The 20,522-nt window shown below is 37.6% G+C and overlaps 3 protein-coding genes and 1 pseudogene across 4 annotated transcripts; 2 read left to right on the top strand and 2 right to left on the bottom strand.

Moving 5' to 3' along the window:
• Positions 1-437: 437 nt before the first annotated feature.
• Positions 438-1,349, bottom strand: LOC108172070 (uncharacterized). Its single transcript, XM_017329130.3, has 3 exons — positions 1,181-1,349; positions 1,012-1,052; positions 438-849 (listed from the first exon to the last, which is right to left on the bottom strand). Exons 1-3 carry the CDS (start codon positions 1,263-1,265, stop codon positions 526-528), a joined length of 450 nt encoding a protein of 149 aa, XP_017184619.2. The 5' UTR covers positions 1,266-1,349; the 3' UTR covers positions 438-525.
• A 3,656-nt stretch (positions 1,350-5,005) lies between these two features.
• LOC103451727 (uncharacterized) lies at positions 5,006-7,721 on the top strand. 2 transcript variants are annotated; one of them, XM_070810507.1, is made up of 6 exons: positions 5,006-5,500; positions 5,690-5,726; positions 6,117-6,353; positions 6,455-6,502; positions 6,835-7,280; positions 7,369-7,721. In XM_070810507.1, exons 1-6 carry the CDS (start codon positions 5,199-5,201, stop codon positions 7,439-7,441), a joined length of 1,143 nt encoding a protein of 380 aa, XP_070666608.1. In that variant the 5' UTR covers positions 5,006-5,198; the 3' UTR covers positions 7,442-7,721. The 2 variants fall into 2 exon arrangements, with proteins under 2 accessions (XP_070666608.1, XP_070666609.1); XM_070810508.1 differs by lacking the exon at positions 7,369-7,721 and having other exon boundaries at positions 6,845-7,190.
• Positions 7,722-8,418: 697 nt separating this feature from the next.
• On the top strand, positions 8,419-12,611 carry LOC103423775 (heat shock protein 90-5, chloroplastic-like; annotated as a pseudogene).
• A 129-nt stretch (positions 12,612-12,740) lies between these two features.
• On the bottom strand, positions 12,741-19,315 carry LOC103423777 (DNA-directed RNA polymerase 1, mitochondrial). Its single transcript, XM_029091134.2, has 18 exons — positions 18,212-19,315; positions 17,575-17,832; positions 17,359-17,492; positions 17,183-17,249; positions 16,972-17,030; positions 16,748-16,865; positions 16,454-16,567; positions 16,158-16,289; positions 15,659-16,075; positions 15,494-15,544; positions 15,285-15,355; positions 14,974-15,058; positions 14,578-14,730; positions 14,426-14,500; positions 14,145-14,234; positions 13,817-13,979; positions 13,630-13,733; positions 12,741-13,500 (listed from the first exon to the last, which is right to left on the bottom strand). Exons 1-18 carry the CDS (start codon positions 19,031-19,033, stop codon positions 13,390-13,392), a joined length of 3,024 nt encoding a protein of 1,007 aa, XP_028946967.2. The 5' UTR covers positions 19,034-19,315; the 3' UTR covers positions 12,741-13,389.
• Positions 19,316-20,522: the final 1,207 nt, after the last annotated feature.

The following is a 20,522-nucleotide window of genomic DNA, read 5'->3' as shown; positions in this document are numbered from 1 at the left end:
GAAACGGGAGAGAGTGTTAGATTATCAATGCCTCCTTTTTTCGAATCTGGTTCTTTTGGGGTTATAGTTGATGGTTGTTTAGCAATTCCATCCATCTCTACTACAGAACCAGACACAAAAGTTTATTCTGTTCCAACTCCTTGCGAATTAAACAATTAAAAAAAATACACAGTTAATAATATGTGGAATCATGGAATTCTTTAAAATTTAATCTAATCGATTATAAATTAGACTTTTTTGTGTTTTAATATATAATTTAACACGTATTCTATTTATAGATAATGTCGTTCCAAACTTTATTTTAGTATTTCTATTAAATAAGGGCATTTTAAGGAATTTTTAACACACATTTATCGTTGTGTTTGGCAACCACGTATACACATTTAAGAAATTTCAAATTTGCAAGAAAGTGAGGTGGGGAAATAAAAAAAAAACAATTAAGAAAGAGTGCAGAGTAGAATTAGAAAGTTGATAATTAATTAGTACATTATTGAAATTAGTATATAATTCTCAATTCATTAATCATCAGTTATTCTTAGGAGGGTGGTGCCTTGGTGAATTGTAGTCCTGACTAAAAGCTACAAAACCTGCATGTTCATGATCATGATCGACTATTTTCTCAGAAAATCGACTTGCAGTAGTACTTTGTCTGCATTCCACATTGCCACATGAAGATTGTCCTTCAAGGTCGGAGCTGTTGGACCTCCGAGTTCCACTTATACCGCCTTCTGCCACTACTTTAACGTCCTTCTCTAACCTCGCTGCTGCCATTTTCCTTCCTCCTATCCTCTTATCCTCCTTAGTTGCAGTAGGAGGACTAACCACTTGATGATGATCAATATCTTCACCCTGTACATATAATATATAAGTTATAATCAATAAATGTATACGACTCTAGGTATTGTTGAGGATAAATTGCAAATCATACAACTAGTATGGCAAATAATACAGTTTGGAGTGCTATTTAATTACATCAAAATGCAAGTCTCAAAAAATACATGTTGTATGTACCTTCAGAATCGAAACATCATTTGGCACAACAGCATTTTCGCCTTCAAATTGTAGAAAATCGAAATGTTATTTCCAATAGTAAGCTAAAACATTCTGTAATGTAATTCAATAATATTACGGAAAAAATGAATGACAATACAGAAGAAGAAGAAGAAAGAAAAGCAGGTACCTAGTTGATGACGGGAATTTGCAGAGATATTCCATATGCTTGCAGCAGAAACAAGCACAAACACCAAGCAATAAGAAAATTCCATAGGACCCAAATCTCAGTCTAAGCAAGAAGAATAAATGGAATGATCTTATGTATTGGCACTTCAGTGAGTCAGTGAATGTGTTAAATCGGCAGGATTTCAAAGAGAGTCAAATGTGTAAACCCAAGTCAAATATATATATAGGTGGCAGCAACACACACACACACACACACATACATACCCTAAGTCAAGTCAAACTAGCTAGAGGACCTAACTTGGGTTTCCAAAAACGTACCTATTTTATGAATATTTTAATTAGTAATGCTGTGGCCAAGAACACCTATTACAAATAGTACATGAAACATCGTGTCAACCCATGTGTATTTTGATCTGGGAACGAAGATATCGAAGCATTTGAGAAGAATTTGATGCGTGTTTTCGAAATTTCAGAAGAAAAAACTAACTGATCGCATATATATATTTTTAATTTCAAGGGGAAATGCATAGTTAGAGGAGAAACGTAGTAACATAACGTGGAACGGAAGCTTCGGACGTTAAAGTGTTTTGTGCTTGTCTGGTGTCTGCCGCCATATACACGTACATCGAAGAACTAGCTTGACCTAATATTTTGCATGCCGAGGTTGGCAAAAGCTAAACCCTAATTCCTCAATTCCATGTCTACATTAATACATGACTTTTGGTAGGCTACTATTCCTAATACCTAGTAACGACTAACAATGAATATATGTTATCAGTTATAATCCAAATCCTTATGTGTTTGGTTGGTGAGAAAATAACTAGGATTGAAAATGATAAATCATTTATTTTCTCATATTTGAAAGTTTAGACTCTAAAATTTGTATGGAAAGGTGTAACAAATGCCAAAACGAAGATGCTTATCAAATTATAACTCTAATTTTCTGCACCAATTTTATCTCTAGTCTCAGTGGTGGAGCTTCATGGAGGGATAGACAAATTTCGGCTCATACTATTTTTTAGTTTTATATTTCTAATATTTCCAATGGGCATTACCTATTTCAATCCCAATGTTAATCAAAACCTCCAGCCTTACATCCAACGTCCTAGCTAGTGGTGTAATAACTGATCACCATGGTCTCACAAAATCATGAGTTTGCATATTCTAAATATTTTAACCATAATTATTGTTTTTTTTTGTTATTTAAATAATGTAACATATGCAGAAAAAAAAAACCCAAAAACACTGCATTGGATCAAATTAAGAGAATAAGAAACATCCATATATATATATATGCGCTGCATTTAGTAGTTTTTTGAATCACTACTCTCTTTGCATATAATTAAGTGCTCGCAAATATGTTCAGAACATATGGACTTGTGTTAGGGTTTAAGAACTAATTAATTAGAATATAATTAAGGTGTTTCATCGATCCAACGAAGTCTTTCACTGGGTGTCCCTCGTCTAAAGTGCAACTCTCATTTGTTTTTAACTTTTACCCTAGGGATAGCAACTCATCAAACAACCTCTAAATATGTAAATTTCTCCAGGGTCGGAATTTGTGCAAAATGTTAAGTGGGTGCATGGTATTTTGCGTATAGCCAGCCACAATCATGTGCTGCATGCCACCAAATTCTATAGCTTTATTCAATGAAACAATATAATTTTTGCATGAATGATATAATTCTCAAACAGTAAAAATTGAAAATTGAAATATAGAATTATAGAACCTTACCGGTTATCAGTTGTTTTTGCTAATGCTATTTACACATCTTTTTTTATCATTTACACATCTTTGTAATTTTTGTCTATTAATCTTCTTCAATTCATTCGATCGGATGACTAGAAATTAAGAGAGATATGTAAAAGTAAAACTGAGTATGCGGATAGAACCACCGTTGCAAGATGCATGGTACAAGCCAGTAGAAAAGGAATTGATGATTTCAACGTTAATTAGGTCTACATTGGTTGAAGAATCATTAAATATTAGATCAAATAATTAGGTACCATGTATCATTGAAATTCATGAATTAAATTTTCGCTTTTCTGTTTATGTGAATCCATGCATTTATGTATTTGCTAATCTTCTAGTCAAGTAAAAAGTTGATTATTGCTAAGGGAGGGAAGAGGGTTCAAAACTATTACAATAATTTAGAGGGTGGAAAGTTTGGAACCCGAGACGCATGAGTGGAAATCCAACACTCTATCTACTAGAATATTGGACCGCATGCAAAATAAAAGTAAATTAAACAAGTGAAAATAGTTTAATTCCTTGCATTTGAAATATTATAACACATATTCTTATGAAGGTGATTTAGTCTTTAAAAGGGTAGGGATTTCACAATTCCGTTTTCTTTTGCACCCTTCTTCTTATTTTTATTTCGTAATTTTCTTTTGATTTATCTAATTTCAAATTTCAAATGCTAGAAAACAGAGAGGTGATTGCATGATGAGAAAAAGAGAATGTAAAAATTACTTTTATTTATCTCGTCAGAAATAAATTATAGCTCAAATAGTTAAAATCATTTACACTTATTCTAATGGGGTGTGCTATCCACACACCCCTTTTTATTTCTCACACACCCCTTTTTAATTTCTATCCATTGATCTCCTTCACTTCATTCGATCCAACGGCCAAAAATTAAAAGGGTGTGTGAGAAGTAAAAAGGAGTGTGTGGATATCACATCCCATTCTAATATCGCTTGTATCGGTGATATCCTCATCTTGTTTGTGTTTGGGCTGATGGGCCTCGTTATGCATAGTAGTATTTGGGCCTTGATAGGTGTAAAAGTGAGTTGTGGTAAAAGTAAATAATAGTCCAATATGCAATCATTTGATGTTCCCTCGGCCATCCCCCACCCAGCCACCCACTCATTTTCTTTTGCTTATTTTTCATCAATTACCCCAGAAATTCATCATTCATTTCACTTTTGCATTTTGGCTCTCTCAAATTTTAAGTCGGCTGGGTTGGTCTGCAATGGAAGTCATAAGTTCATAATTAACTGGAATTCTGTGGATTTTTTTAAGAGCAAACATTCAAAATAAATTTTTATTCAAATTAAATATTTCTACCTAAAACATCTCACTCACAAATAATTTTTTATTTTTTTAAAGAACATATTTGCCAACAATTCATTCATTTCCCATTGCACAATGCTTGATTACTCCAGGATGAGTAGGAACTCCTACTCGAAACTCTACTTGTTTGAATAATAGAGCTTTGTGTTTATAATTAGAACCGTTTATAATATGAATCATTATGTAAAGATCACCACTACAAAAAAATAAATTAAAACTATGGCTGTTTAGTCAATCTATTGTAGCAAATACATAGACGATTCGTAATGCTTTTACTAATTTCGTTATTCTATTTGTATATAGTTCGATGACCAAACGACCTTAGTTTTAATTAATTTTTTGGAGAGACAATCTTTATAAAGTGATTTATAATATGAACGATTATGATTATAAATACGAAATTTTATAAATCGGCAACAAACAATTTTGAGTATAAACTCCTATTCATCCTTTCAGTAGCCAAATATTATTCTTTCCCATTTATTTCAAAGAAATCAACGTATCACAATCCATTTATTAGTTGTAAAATGGCCTCGTTGATTTTAGTTTTACGAAAATAAATTCAATGGATGATTTTGAGGCAATTGATTTGCAAAAGTTTTGCTCTTTCTTTTTTTTTTTTTTTTTTTTCCCTTTGATTTTCTTTTTTTGTTGTCCCGTACGATTATCCGACAAGAATTCCTTGCTCTATATCTCTTTGTCGTGCCCTTAAAAACTTTCTCTCTTAAAACAGGAATTAATTCAAACACTTTTATCTCTAAAAACCCAAATGGAAAACCTTTTTTTCCTTTTCAAGAGAATTCAAACACAAATCTTTTAAAGCTGCATGCTTTAAACTCCTATATGATTCAAATATTCTCATAAACTTTACCATGCACTACAATTCTCTCCAGACCGCTTAAATAACACCCTCTGTCAAAAAAATTCAACGGATCAAAAAATGGGGTCTGCAACATCGTCTATGGCTGCAAAGTTTGCATTTTTCCCACCGGACCCTCCGTCATACGACACGTACGTCGACGAACCAACGGGGAAAATGAGGATCTCCGATGTTCTTCCCCGAGACGACGTTGACGTGCTGAGGCTGAGCACAAAAAAAGGGAATGAGATTGTGGCCATGTATGTCAAAAATCCATGTGCTTCACTCACTGTTCTTTACTCCCATGGAAATGCTGCTGATCTTGGTCAGATGTACCACATTTTCACTGAGCTTAGCCTTCATCTGGGTGTCAATCTCATGGGGTCAGTCTATATATATTATATCAGTTTTCATATATTTTTTTCTTCTAATATTTTCCGGAAGAGATTTATATGCAGAATTATTCATTTTTGACATTTAAATTAAATAAATCAATCGAAAATCATCTCGTTGTTTCTATGTTGCTTATCCAGATTAGTTTTGATTTTTTTTTACTTGTGCTATATTTGCAGGTACGATTATTCTGGCTATGGACAATCTTCTGGAAAGGTATAATCTGCCTATAGCTAGCTAGTTCCTATATAAATTTCTGTAACTAAATCAATTGTGTCAAATCCAGTGTTTAACTGAACACGTGTCACTATTTGACATGACCTAATTTGGCATGTTCTGAATCCCGATTATTTCGTAAAAAACTGTTTGTTTACTTCTTTGTTTTGGATTGGGAAAAACAACAGTACCATTAGCAATTTGATGGTCCCAAGTTTATGGATAGATTACTTCCATATCCCGGGGGTGAATCCCCTCTTTTTTTCGCTCGTCAGTTAGGTAGGACTAGTGAGAAAGTGAAAGAGAAGAGGGCACATATCCGGGACACGAGAGGTTATTTCTCCGATTTTGTACCATGTTGATGATAATGTGCCTTTTACTATCAACTAGCCAAGTGAGCAGGACACATATGCAGACATAGAGGCAGCATACAAATGCCTTGAAGAGAAGTACGGTATAAAGGAGGAAGATGTCATTCTGTACGGACAGTCAGTTGGAAGCGGACCTGCTTTGGATTTGGCCGTTCGTTTGCCTAACTTGAGGGCTGTTGTTCTTCACAGTCCAATATTGTCGGGCCTCCGAGTAATGTACCATGTCAAGAAAACATTCTGGTTTGACATTTATAAGGTTTAAACCTCGTACTTTTCCACTTTCATTGAACAAGACCAGATTTTTCGTGGACTGGATTATTGAATTCTGTTATTGAATGTGCTTTGCTTCTGGTGTAGAATATCGATAAGATCCCACTTGTCAGTTGCCCAGTTTTGGTGATTCATGTAAGTCTTCATCTTTATTTCTATGTGGTGATTTTAAATTACTTACAAAGTTACAATATGCATGGATTCCGACTATGGAACAATCGTCTTTTCAATAAAGAACTAATGGAAACTTTTGCTCTAATCCTACCACATCTTTTAGCACTTGAATAGTTGCAGTTTTGGTAATTCATGCGTGTCTTCATCCACTAATTCCTTATAGAACATGCGTTAATCTTTTAATAAAGAACGGACATCCTGCACAAGAGAATTTATGTTTCGACCTTGGAGTTCTCTAACCTAACACATTTCTTGGAATTGAATCCCAAACTCTTTTTGTTAAAATGTTTTAGGGAACTGAAGATGAAGTTGTGGATTCTTCCCATGGAAAACAGTTGTGGGAGCTTTGCAAAGAGAAGTATGAACCTTTGTGGCTCAAAGGAGGCAACCATTGTAACTTGGAACTCTATCCGGAATACTTGAGGCATCTCAGGAAGTTCATATCTGCCATAGAGAAATTACCCCGTCTTCGAAATTCAACAGAACAAAGTGCAGACCAATCAGAGTCTCCTCTGAAGATTGAAGACATCAGGGACAAGGCAAGATCAAGCACTGACTTAAGGGACAAGTCTAGGTCCAGCACCGGGAAGCGAGACAAGTCTAGGCTAAGCACAGACAGTAGAGAGAGATCAAGTACAAGCACTGAAAAGAGAGAAAAGTCAAGAAAGAGCACCGATCGGTCTGGAAAGTTGAGGAGCAGCACAGATCAGTCGGAGAGAGCTAGAAATAGCTTCGACCGGTGAGTTGATTATCGATGAATCTATGTTTTCTTTTCCATTTCGTTTACAGTTTTTGTTAATGCTGACTATTGAAATCCATGGTGGTAGATTGGGAGATATGGTGAGGTCAGTTGGATTGTGTAACGTTGATTGTCTGAAGCAGGCGGCTTTGGAGGCTTGAGTGCTCTCATCCTTCGGATTGCAACTAGTTTATAGAATGCTACATGTTTGGTTGATGGGATGTTTGGCTCAAGGGAACTTGCAACAGCTAATTGAAGCGCCGCTCCTCGTGGGGTTTATCTTTCTAATCCAATCCGATCCTAAGCACCAAACGTTTGACCCTCGAGACTATCCTTGTCTCTTGTGATTTGTTTTCTTCTGAAACGTTGAATGTTTTAACTGCAGAAGTTAAATTATACATTGACCATGTTGGAATCGTTATGTCACTTCACTTGTAGCTATGTTTCAGATTGTCTTGGTTGAAAGAGTTGAGTTGACAAAAGGTGGGGGAGAGTTGCCACAAGACAGTAGAAGCAAAGCATATAATGATAAGCATTGAACTTTGTGGTCATTGTCTGACCAAAAATTAATTAGACCATAGAGTTTTTACTTCTCAGCTCTTTAACTTAAATTGGTATTTAATTGCTAATACAATCAAACAAGCGACTAATAGCTCAATTTATTAAAAATATTCACTTCCGCATTCCCGTTTGATTCTCCTCTTCCCTAAAATTACTTGTATCAAAAGAACAAAATTGCAAGTACGTATACAAGACAAGGCCGATTGGCGACTATTTTTGGATTTTGGTCATGCTATAGAAATTAGTGGTCCTTGAAAAGGTTTTACTTGGTAAACTCTGGTCTTATATTGGGATTCGACATTGGAATTTTGACCTAGCGCTGGTGAATTGCATGATGACGGCTAAAGAAGGTTGAAATAGCTCTGTGAGTATTTTCCGTCTCTAGAAGAATGGACTGCCGTGGCGAAATCACCATCGAGCCCTTTTTCAAAGTGAAAGAAAAATGGAAAATGCAGAAGATAAAGTTGAAGGTGAAATGGCGGATAATATCTAGGCCTCACAAACTCCACAGAAGAAAACTCGGAGTCCAAACAAAACGTAAAAGTAAAACCTCCAAAGTGTTGTACTTTCTAGAACACTCCACTCTCCCTACTTAAGACCTGATAAACCCTCGCAACTCACAAAAGGGTTTTGCCACTTGAAGACAGTGTTTGGCACAACGGAATTATCGACCCCACCCCCAACCCAACTACTTCCGTGAGGTTTAGGGTTCAATGGCTCCAGTTATGAGCAGAAGCTTGGCCACTGCTTCTCTGGCTTCGCTTCCTTCTTCGTCTCCCTTCGCACTCAGAAACCCCAGCAGGGCCTTGAACCTCAGATTCTCAGAAGCGCTTTTTTGCCGCAGAATGGACTCCGAAAGGCCTTCTCTTGCATCGGATTGAAGTGGAAGGTTGAGAGCAGGAACAGACGAGTGTCCTTCCGCTGCGGCGCGGCGGTTGCCGAGAAGGAGGAGGCCACCGATGCCCCCGGTGAGAAATTTGAGTACCAGGCCGAGGTGGGTTTCTCTTTGTTTCTATAAATTTTCGGTCTTTTTGTGTTGTTTCGCCATTGAGCTCTGCAATTTCCAATTTTTGTAGAATTTTATGTATTTTTCTGTTTATTCACGATGAAAACGGATTCCTGTGCTTTAAATTATGGGTATTTGGCATTGCTTTCGACAGAAAATGAGTATAATGATTGCTTATTGTTTCCATATTCGTTATGGCGAGGTTTCGGTTTTTGGTGTATGAGTTTTGGAATTGAAAGTTGAAGAGTTTGAAATTATTTGCAGGTATCTCGGCTTATGGATTTGATAGTTCATAGTCTATACAGCGACACGGAGGTGTTCCTTAGGGAGCTTGTGAGGTGAGCTTGCATTTCCCTAAACTTCAATCAAACTTCTTTTGGTGACTCATGGCCTATAGGGTATGCTCGTTCTTCTTGTATACTTTGCTCACTAGTTTGTTCTTTGAACTTTTCGATAGCAGAAAAATTAGATTAGGATTTGATTTGATTGAGTAATATGCTCGTTATGATTTGTTTTATATGTACATGTTTATTTGACGAATTTGTTGACCCTATTTTGTTTTCCTGTTCCAGTAATGCTAGTGATGTTTTGGACAAGTTGAGATTTTTGAGTGTGACAGAGCCCTCTCTCTGCTTGGAGATGCTGCTGAGCTACAGATTCGCATCAAACCTGATCCAGACAATGGGACTATCACTATATTGTATGTTGTTTCTAAATCTTTGCTTCATTTCTGTCCCTGGATGGATTAGTTGAGTTATTGAAATCTGATTCTCCGACTTTTAGGGATACTGGTATTGGAATTACAAAAGAGGAACTCATTGACTGCCTTGGAACCATTGCCCAGAGTGGTACTTCAAAGTTTTTGAAGGCTCTGAAGGTTTCTCTCTCTCTCTCTCTTGAATGCAGTAATTTTCATCTTTTTATTTCTATGTGAACATTTTTGAGTTCTTTGATCTTTTTGAATCTTAGTTTTTCAGCCTTGTATTTTTGTAGGAAAACAAGGATCTTGGTGCAGACAATGGCTTGATTGGTCAATTTGGTGTTGGTTTCTATTCTGCTTTTCTTGTTGCTGAGAAGGTGCATTATGATTTAACACTTATTTTATACCTTGTTTCAGCTCTCTGCTTGTAGCTACGCTTTTAATATGGGCTGCTGTGTTGCTAATTTTCTTGTATATATTATGTAAAATCAGGTTGTTGTCTCTACAAAAAGCCCAAGGTCAGATAAGCAGTATGTTTGGGAAGCAGCAGCTGACAGTAGCTCTTATGTTATTAAGGAAGAAACTAATCCGGAAAATCTCATACAGCGGGGAACACAGATAACCCTCTATTTAAGGGTAGGTACCACTTACCCTTCACTTTATTTATCATTTCATGGCATTTGTTTGTTTGCATGGGACTCTCCTCATTTTTCTGGTCATTGAAGTTATTGTAGCTATTGCTGGTGTTGACAGATTATAGTCATTATTATTTGCTACTTGCTAGTTACTTATATTCTGATTTCTTTTTGAGAAGTTAAATAAATTTGGAGAGCTATCTTTATTTCAAATTTCTCCTTGCAGCCGGATGACAAGTATGAATTCTCAGAGCCAGCCCGGATCGAGGGTTTAGTGAAGAATTACTCACAGTTTGTTTCCTTTCCCATCTATACATGGCAAGAAAAATCAAGGACAGTGGAGGTGAGGATTTCATTTTCTGCTTTTACAAACCATTTTCCCTCTAGATGGCTGGTTTTGGAGGGATTGATAGAATTCAATTTCTTCATGTGATTGGTCTTTTCCTTAATGGTTGCACTGTTACTTTTACCAGTCTAAGGTGCACGCGAAGTGGTAACCAGAAAATATCGTTACCATAATGTTACTATCTGAATAAGTAGTCTTCTGTCTATATGCTATTCTAAAGCTTATGGTTCTAAGCTTAAAAGTATCTGTTCTAATAATGATGAAGCAGTTATCACTTTTACCAGTCCTCATTGTGTGGGAACTTTGGCAGGTGGAAGAGGAGGAAGAACCAAAAGAAGGAGGAGAACCAAAACCAGAGGTAACTTCTACATAGGATTCGTAATTCTGTGAAATGTTGTTCATGCTTGTTACCAGGGTGAGAAGAAAAAGAAGACAAAAACTGAGAAGTATTGGGATTGGGAATTAGCCAATGAAACAAAGCCTATATGGGTGAGTACCATGCGTTAAAGCTGTAATGTATTAATGTCATGGTATATGTATTTAGCTTCAGTGCGATCTATTTGTTTAATGTGCATATATTTTCCTGTTATATCCTCTCTTAAAAAAAGAAAATTGTTTCGTTTTTCTGCAGATGCGGTGTGCAAAGGAAGTTCAAAAAGAGGAGTATCAAGAATTTTACAAGAAAACTTTTAATGAGTTCCTGGATCCACTTGGATACACTCACTTCACCACTGAGGTACTGAAATGACTCCCCCTCCGCTGTCTTATTCTAATTTGGTTGAAGTAGAAAATATATCGGTTTTGGAGTTTAACTTGACTCTGAAATCTGCGCAGGATGAGGTGGAGTTCAGGAGTGTTCTTTATATTCCTGGAATGGGGCCTCTTAACAATGAGGATGTTGTAAATCCAAAAACAAAGAATATACGTTTGTGTGTGAAGCGGGTATTTATCTCAGATGATTTTGATGGCGAACTGGTAAGTTCGACATGTTGGAATCCATGGGCTCCATCTGCTCTCGAGGTAAGTACCTTCGACTCATTCAATGGTTACTCGAGCCAGTAGATCTAATCCGAAATATGCTTTTGCTACTACTGTTGATCACGACTTCGTTGAGCCTACATGTTTTAGTCAGGCTAATAAGGTTTCAGAATGGCGCACAGCAATGGCTGACGAGTTCAATGCTCTTCAAAGGAATGGCACGTGGTCTTTGGTGCTGTTACAACCCAATATGAATATTCTTCCCAACAAATGGGTTTACAAAATCAAGCGCCGTTTTGATGTTTAAATAGAGGGTTACAAGGCACGGTTAGTGACTTTGTTGGCTTTGTTCTATTATCTTTCAAACCCTTGATGACGTGCTAGCCAATTTCGACACCAGCCTTGGTATCCCTTACAGCTTTTTGCTCAGTGATATCGTTCGCATCAGCTATGCCCTCCACCTCATGCTTGTTTTTCCCGGTATTTTCCATCCACTGCGACTCAACTTGAATGACCTCCTCTCTCCTTCGTCTAGGCCTCTGGTTTCCCATTTTTGTAGGATTACATTAAGCACCATCGGACTAATTTCTCTCGTCTTCTTGGGCGCAAATTTTATTCCCAGCATCTGTGATGTTTTCCAGTTCTCTGGAGCGACCGCTACAGTCTGCATTGGATTCATCTTTCCTGCTGCCATTGCTCTAAGGTGAGTTATGTGACATTCAATTGTTTTCATTTTCAAGTTCAGCAAGCACGTGTGCGTGCGTGCAAACTAATGTACATTCGATATCAAAATTCTGTGATTCAGGGATGGCATAGCAACGATGAAGGACAAGATCTTATCTGTTTTCATGATCGCTCTTGCTGTGTTTTCGAATTTGATAGAGATATACATCGATGCTACTGCCCTTTTCAAACAGAAGGTGTCCATTAATGCATGGTTTTATATTGTTCAGAGGCTATTGTTAGATGAATATCCTATACTATACCTGTAGAGCATTGTCATTTGAAAACACCAGTAAACACTCAAGTTTTCCGGGGAGATATATATATGTAAAACAGAGCGAATTCTATATCGTCTGTGATAAAAATGAAAATTAAGGGACAATATCGGTGTGATAAGAAATGAGTCGCCAGCCCGTCGCTCTGCTTTGAACTTACGTTGCTTTAATGCATAATGTTGAAGATCTCAAACAAAAACAAAACAGTATTTGTATATCCAGTACAACCTATGTAATTTCCTGTGTAAATTTCAAATAAAATCATATGAATTCTGCTTCAAAATTCAGCGAGCAAGAATCAACAATCATTACATGAACTTATTTTACATTTCCTGTTGAAATGAATCGTAACGAAACAAAAATTTACAAACACAAGTGACGTCCACAATGTTCGTCTATCGTTGTTTTCCTATCAACTTTTGGTGATTTAATTTTTCTTTGATGTACTTTCATGGGGATAAGGCTAGCCGACATTCACCTCTCCCAGACCCTGCATAAAGCAGGAGCCTTGTGCACTGGGTACGACCTTTACTTCCATGGGGATGTCTTAATTTTCTCGAATGCTGCTTGGTGACCATCATATTTCCCCAATCCTTTCAAAACAGTGGATGCAGAAGACGGCCAAGCCCGGTGGGATATCTCCAACTAATTGGTGAAGATAGCCTTTCTCGACATATGTACACGTACGGGCAGCAAATTGATAGCAGCAGCCGAACATGAAGTTTTTTTTTTTTTTTTTGTTCTCATCGGAGCTCGCTCTCCTTGACCATCTCACGCCCTTGAATGAGAGAAAATAAATAAAATTTCATCACCTTGTGATTGAATGAATTGGGGAACTCAAGCAACCAAGAAGGGCACCTCCGCCTAACAATCATCTCGATCAGACTAGTTGAAGAAATAGGGAGATTCGAGAACATCTCTGAGATCGAAGTCTCCACGATCCGGTAATGGCGGAAAAGTCAAGTTGGGGAAAGACTCTTGAAAACTCTCCAACAACTGTAGACATAGAAGTAACAAATTAAATAGGCAACAGAACATGGGAATCCAGTCAGAAAACGCCAACGATGTGTATTTTTACGTATTTTCACCAGGCAAACAAATATCGGCATCATCAAAGATACTCACATTCTCCAGTATAGGTGCCTCGTAGAGTTCAACAAACTTCTCCCTTAGTATCCTATTCATTTCGTCAACATCACATGCATGCGTCCAATATGAATCATGCACTCCTGCAATCATTAGCAGCACATGTAAATGTACTACCCTATACAAGAGAGCAAAAGACAATAGGAAATAAAAATCCAGTAGAAACCTGCAAAATTTAAGCCTGCTTTCTTGCAGGCAACAGCAGTCATCATCATGTGGGAACCGTCAAGGGAGTGAACAAAATTTGGGGGAAAGGCTGTCCTCTGCCGTTTAACCATGACCTTGTCAGTTTCTCTTTGTAACGTCAACACCTGAAGGGAAGTCTTAATCTGCATTTTCAAAGCAGCACCTTATTTACATGCTTGCCTTAAAACGAACAACTCTTTTGAGTCTTTATTTTTATTTTTAGAAGAGATGATAACTCTGAGTCTTTTTGTTATTAAGTAAAATATATAGCCATATTGGAAGTTGTAAGAGGTTGTTAAGAATATTACAAGATGCCTTCCTAATTGTCGGTAGGGTTGTACAACGGGAAGTCCAAGGGGAGTGGTCCACCGAACTGGATGATTCTCCGAAGCTATCACCTATTTTTGTTCAAATATCGCTGTCAGGACTAGTATGAGAACAATACGGACTTAGTTAAAGGCGTGATATTATCAAACATAGAATCCACATCTATCCCTTGTGCAAGTGCTTAGCTTTTGAAGCAATTAACAGTTACACCATTCACACATCTTATGAAGAACAAATAGACAACAAAGTAGATGAAACAGACCTTTGCACATTCACCGAGCCAGCTCATAATACTTCTTGCAGCTTCAAACATCTCTCCTAGTGCAGTCAAGGTGGTCTGCTCAGAGAGTAAAATAATCAATAGACTTACACAGACACATTGGACACAGAAACACAATAGTTTTATCCACTTACCCTTGCAGCATAGCAAGCTGCAGCAAACAGCGCCGAGTCATCAGCTATGTTACCACGCTCTTTTAATCTCCTCTTAATTTGATCACGTGCACCAACATAAGTAACGCCATATACAGACGTCATAACTGTCTGCTTCACCAATTTACGATCCACCTAAAATTTCCCATCACAAAAGCCAAACATTAGAAACATCATATTAAGCAGCAGCAAAGAGCAGAGCTCAAGTAAATTCTTTTCTTTACAAAGCAAGCCAAATAATTTGTTTGCAACCTTATTGTGCTGCCAAGTCATAAATACTGGGAAAATTCTACAAAATTTGTAACGTTTTTGCAAACTATTTCAGCTTCATTATCCAATGAAAAGGTTCGCACAGATCCACTTTTGCAAGATATTAACCTGATTGACTAAAAGCCTAGCATGCAATGCATTTGGATTAGTGGCAGGATCTTTTTCTGCATCGCTCCGCATTATATCGAGTACCCTGCATAGGCACAAAAATTTCACTGAGACGAATTAATAAGAATGATATCAATTATCAGTGGTAAATTTCAAGGGAAATAACCAAATTGTAATCCTTTTCTGAGAACAGATATTTTTAGGGAATGAATCAGGTTGCTTACTCCTCTAGGTTTTTCATCTTTAAAAATGCAACAACACCCAAAAAATGTATGTTTGGCCTCCAATTCATCTCAGAGAGTAATAGTTACCTGGCAGCAATTCCTGAGTAAACATCTGCAGGTTTTTCTCCCCCCACAAGATTAACAGCAGCAGCTCCGAGCTAAAAAAAACAAAGAAAGAGATGAGCAGTTTGATCAACAAAACAAGAACTCACACAAGCAGTTGAGGTATAAAGTATAATTGCTCTGTAAAGAATATTGAACCTTATTTAACATTTAAAATTAAAAAGGCTCATTACCTTGTCCCTTCCAAGAGCAGCATAATGTTGTAAACCATTACATGAACCATCCTTGCAACGCAAAAAGAGAACTGAGATCAATATTGGTTACAAAACCATCTGTACCAAATCACTAAATATTGTTTGTAAGTTTTTATGATATTAAAATTCCGAGAGAAAAATTACCTGGTGGACAGGCATATATGAAACAGTAGTCTCTGGAGAGGGGCTTCTCAATGCTTCAGCGAGATTAATGCATGCTGCCAAGCATTGGAAAGGATCCTCCGCACCCAACCACCAGCGCCTCCCTTCAAGAGATCTGTCTGCCGAATCAAAAATTTCGTCCACATGATTCTCAGTAAATGCTACTCGTCCATCAAAGGAGAGTTTGTCCACACCACCAGCATATAAATTTGCCAAATGTATCTTCAACCACCGTAAGCCTGACTTTCCAAGACGCCGTCCCTCTGAAAACTCCAGGATGCCTCGGCACATATCGGAACCAAGATGGTTTAGATATGGGTGCATGGGGTAAGCACGACCACGAAAATCGAGGTTGTGTGGGTAGTAGAAGCCTTCCTCATCCTTCATTTTTCGAGATACCTGTTCCCATTCAGTGAAACTTACTTAATATCAGAGTATCCAAGAGCACTGCATTATTTAACTTAACGAGAATGATTCTTACAGCAAGTTTGAGTTCTATATCACACCGCTGTGAGTGTCTCTCACTATTCTCCTTCTTTGCATCTTTAACTTTCCACTTCCATTTTTTGATTTCTGTCTCATCCTCTGTGTCCGGTTCTTCAGGCAATGGAACCTTTTTAAAGCAGGAAGAAAAATGAAGATTATTTATTGATAAAACCAGTAGTACCAACTACCAAGATGCTGAATTAAATGTTAATGCCACATTGCAGCAAAGCTATATAGTTTCAGTCAAAACATGGACGTACGAAAAACCAAATCCAGTTAAGAGTAACCCACATCTTCACGGTCAACCAAGTCAGCAAGATGGCCTCCGTTAGCCCATATCCTATCTATTACACCAAGTACCCGTTTGTTCACCCTCCATTTGGTACTTCCAAGAGTATCCAGGGCCTAAATACAGAGAACAATCAAGAGATTAGGGGAAGAACTAATAAGTACAAGTGAGAACCCTCACACTGGAGGAAACATTTAAGGGATGTTTCTGATGAATTAAAGCTTGTGCATGAATTCTAAAGGCAGGTGCAGATACAGTGCACAAACTAAAAGTAACAGTTCCTGCGGATTTCAAACCTCAAATACAGGTTCTAATTGCGTCCTAGGTGTCCTTTTAACAACTTGACGTTGTTGTTTCGCTCCATGAGTTCGCATAACATAGGATGGTAAGAATAAATATGCGCCTCTGTCGTACCTGCCAAAGTATACGAACAGGCAATAAGAGTCGGCTAAAAACCCGCAAAGTGCTTAATCTAGCTAATTTGAAACTACGAAGTCCAACTAATCTAAACACTACATACCCTGTCCAGTTGATAGGGGGTACCAACATAGGCATATAAGGAATGACCATGTGCCTTGCCTGCTCGGACAGAACAGAAATCAGTAGAGTTTCACTCAGGTATAAATACATTTGTAAAAATACTCTTGTAAGTTGCAAGAACAAAAACGGATAAAAAAGCAAACTAGAATCATGAGCATGAGCCAAATCAGCTTTAAATTTGTTCTACTTACAGTTTTCTCCATGCCTTTGTGAACTAATGGGTCGCATTCTATCATACCATATCTCCTACTAGTCTTCCTATTACAAGAAACCCACAGAAGTATAAGAATATAGACACTGGTGGAGAGCTAGATAGACACAAGACAAAGAGAGGGTTTAAGTAAAACAAAGATCCAACATTTCTTACTGTGTGTCTTTAGTGACAGTCTTAAGAACATGTACAAATGCAGGGCGTATATCGAGTGAAGCATCTCCTGATTGATCAACCGGAGGTTGTATATAAGCTGTGTCCATCAACAACTGTATCAATCGACAGCCAACCTGGCAAGTACAAGGACCAAGATAATATAGCAACAACAATAACAAGACAGTTTGCATATTTAAATCTATAAGCATCACAAACCTTAACATGGGCTTCCTGACCCCATGGCTTCAAGTCTTCTTGTTCCTTCACAATCTCCCTTACTTGCTTCATTTTCTGCTTTTTTATCAGTTTGTTAACCTTTTTCCTAAGTCTCTCTTTTTCTTTGGTCAATTTCTCTTGCTCGCTGATCGTTAGTTTCTCTTGTTCAATGGCCACAGGATCAGATTCATCTTCAGGCTTCTTATCAGTAAGGTTCTTCTTCTTCTTTGTCTTCTCCAAAAACCTGTGTATCCTAACCTGATACACATGATTACTATATTTAACTCCTAAGATGTTCAAAGCCAACGATAAATGGAAAATGGAATGTCAACATTATTTCACTGGATGCTGAAAGAAGCATTACTACCTCATGAGAAAAGCCTTCAACTAGTCATGAAGGCATGAGACATCAAGGGACTCAGTTTTATACATTACAAATATACTCCTAGAAACCGAAGTTCACGTTTGTGTGAACACAGGGAGTTTAAGTTTCTACCAAACCGAACAAACTGATAGTTGATCACTAACTAAAATCTGAGCCAAAATGAATGTTCAAAGTACCGGCAGCTTAGGAACCAAAATCAAATTCAGCACAGCTATAAAATTTACCAAATAAGAAAATAGTGAGCTCGCATACCTCATTCTCAATGGCTTCACCTATCGCACAAGCAGCTTGGACTACCCTGACACTCCCTACTCCGCCATTATTTGTCATCAACAGCCCCATCAACTTGTGCATTGTGATAACCGCCATCTTATCAGCCGGTAAGTGATCAAAATACGGAGCATGACTCGCTCGACTGTTCGGTTGTCTGCAGGCCTCTTGGTCCTCTGCAATGGCGTTTCGTAAAGGCTCAAACCAGCCAAGAAACAATGACTTAATGTATGGCAAATTGGGTGCAAGCTTCTGCTCACACATGTCCACTAAAAGCTCTTGGTACTCATTGGCCGCCTCCTCCCACGCCTCGGTCTCCAGCTTTATTTGCCTCTTCCGGAGGAGATTGTACTTCCCTACTCCCATACCACCCACCACTTTCTTCGTCTGCTTGAAATGGGACTCCACCTTGTTGTTCTCTCTGATCAAATCCTCCAACAATTCCTGAATTTCTTCAGACCCTGACGAGTCTTCCTCCCCATCCGTCGAAGCAATGGCCTCGGCGGCACTGGCATAGCCTCTGGCATAGCTACAAAACCCAGAAACGGCATGAGAGTAACTCGGATTCATCAAACTGCATCTACCCAATTCGTCCTTCTGGGAAGCTTTATCGCCAATTTGTGGAAAACCCATCACCAAAAACCTATTGTTTGCGCAGTTCCGGGCCTCGAAATGCCTGGTTTTCTCGAGAAAGCTCGATTCTTGATAAAATTTCACCGAAGAAGAAGTAGCAGAACCCAAATGAAACTGTGAGGAAAGATTTTCCTTTCTGGAAGCAACCTTTTTGGCGAAGTTTCTCCACATAATTCCCAGTGAATACTGCAAACTAATCAATCAAAGTTGCAGGAGATGAAAGATTACGGGACATCACATGAAAAATCTTCAACTATCGGAGTAGCAGAAAATTGGGAGCTTAAAAAAAAAATACAAAATTTAGTGATAAAAATAAAAGTTATATAAATGAACCGGAAAACTGGGATCTCTAGGAGGTGGGTGGCGGGAGGAAGGAGGAGTGACTGGGTGAGTGGCCGCCTTTAAAACCCTGCTTAAACCTACGTTCTCTCTGCGTTTGATAAAGCCGTTGGACCGTCGGCTTCGGCTAGAAGTTTTCCCGAGTCGACCCGTTTTACAACTCAAAACTAATTGGGCTGACCCAATTGGTTGATTTGTTTATACGGTGGTGGGCTTCGTTCTAATTTGGTGGGAAATTCTGTTTACTCTTAAATTTTTTCTTTTGGACACCCACTTCTTTTACCATTCTCTCACACCCAAAACAATTTAATATTTTTCCAAGAAAGCCCTGTTTTTACTTACGAGGAAATTATAGCAATGATTTCTCAACTAAAAATTCATGACTATTGGTCCTTTAACTCGTCAAAACTTGCAGCTATAGTCATTTTCATTAACTACGTCAAAACTTTCGTTTTGCTTATTTGCCCCTTCATTCAGCCTCTTGTGCCACAAACGTGACTCATTTTTTACGGAAGTTTTGACAGAGTTAACGAAAATGATCATATATGTACGTATTGACAAGTTAAGGGACCAGTGATCACATATTTTTTGTTGAGAAACCATTATTCTAATTGAGTTAAAGTTGAAGAACTATTGCTACAATTTTCTATTTATTTAATCAAATTGTTTCTCTTTGTACACCCATTGTCTTCACTGCTATATTTAATCTATACTAAAACTGAAAACACAGTGACTCAAATAATATGATTGTTTGCCATCAGCTGCATAATGGTAATTCAATAGGAATAGAGGTGTTGTTTGTTAAAATTTCAAAATCTCATTACCGTGCATTATACGAAAAAGAAAGGCATTAATCCAAAATTGACAGATTTGTAGTCACTCATTACTCAATGAATGTCTATGATAGTTCTGATGTAATAAAATTTGGGTGGAAGATGCTCAGATAAAGGTAGATCCATGAGTTTGATTGGCTTTAGGTTTTATAATTCTTATTTTTTGCATTCCCCATGTTTATGCAGTATAGTGCACCTTTTCAAGTGCTTGATGGACATCACCTTTGTTACATATTCAAGGAGCCACTTTGGCATTATCAACCCCCTTCAATGCTGATCAGAGATATTATCGTTTGCAGCGTGATAGTTTGGTCTTTAACGATTCACAATCATGCAAGCCCTCTTTGCATCGTAGTATATGTGTACATACAGTAGGATAGTTTCAACTGTAATAATGATGATATGAAGTAAACACTCATACTGATTTGAATTGGCCCTAGTAGCTTTATATGCATTATATGTCATTGCCAATACATTAGTTTATAAAG

Source organism: Malus domestica, chromosome 13 (assembly GCF_042453785.1).
Source record: "Malus domestica chromosome 13, GDT2T_hap1".
NCBI classification, from domain to species: domain Eukaryota; kingdom Viridiplantae; phylum Streptophyta; class Magnoliopsida; order Rosales; family Rosaceae; genus Malus; species Malus domestica.
Note: the sequence above shows the minus strand (reverse complement) of the source record. Positions and strands in the feature narration are given on the sequence as shown.

Bases quoted from the DNA above. Each gene is read 5' to 3' on its own strand.
- LOC108172070 (XM_017329130.3), bottom strand. From the start codon at position 1,265: ATGGAATTTTCTTATTGCTTGGTGTTTGTGCTTGTTTCTGCTGCAAGC. The intron at 1,053-1,180 runs GTACCTGCTTTT...TACAATTTGAAG, and splicing joins AAATTCCCGTCATCAACTAG to GCGAAAATGCTGTTGTGCCA. The intron at 850-1,011 runs GTACATACAACA...TTATATGTACAG, and splicing joins ATGATGTTTCGATTCTGAAG to GGTGAAGATATTGATCATCA.
- LOC103451727 (XM_070810507.1), top strand. From the start codon at position 5,199: ATGGGGTCTGCAACATCGTCTATGGCTGCAAAGTTTGCATTTTTCCCA. The intron at 5,727-6,116 runs GTATAATCTGCC...ACTATCAACTAG, and splicing joins ATGGACAATCTTCTGGAAAG to CCAAGTGAGCAGGACACATA. The intron at 7,281-7,368 runs GTGAGTTGATTA...CCATGGTGGTAG, and splicing joins GCTAGAAATAGCTTCGACCG to ATTGGGAGATATGGTGAGGT.
- LOC103423777 (XM_029091134.2), bottom strand. From the start codon at position 19,033: ATGTGGAGAAACTTCGCCAAAAAGGTTGCTTCCAGAAAGGAAAATCTT. The intron at 14,501-14,577 runs GTAAGTGGATAA...CTCTCTGAGCAG, and splicing joins CAGCTTGCTATGCTGCAAGG to ACCACCTTGACTGCACTAGG. The intron at 13,734-13,816 runs GTTTCTACTGGA...TAATGATTGCAG, and splicing joins AGCAGGCTTAAATTTTGCAG to GAGTGCATGATTCATATTGG.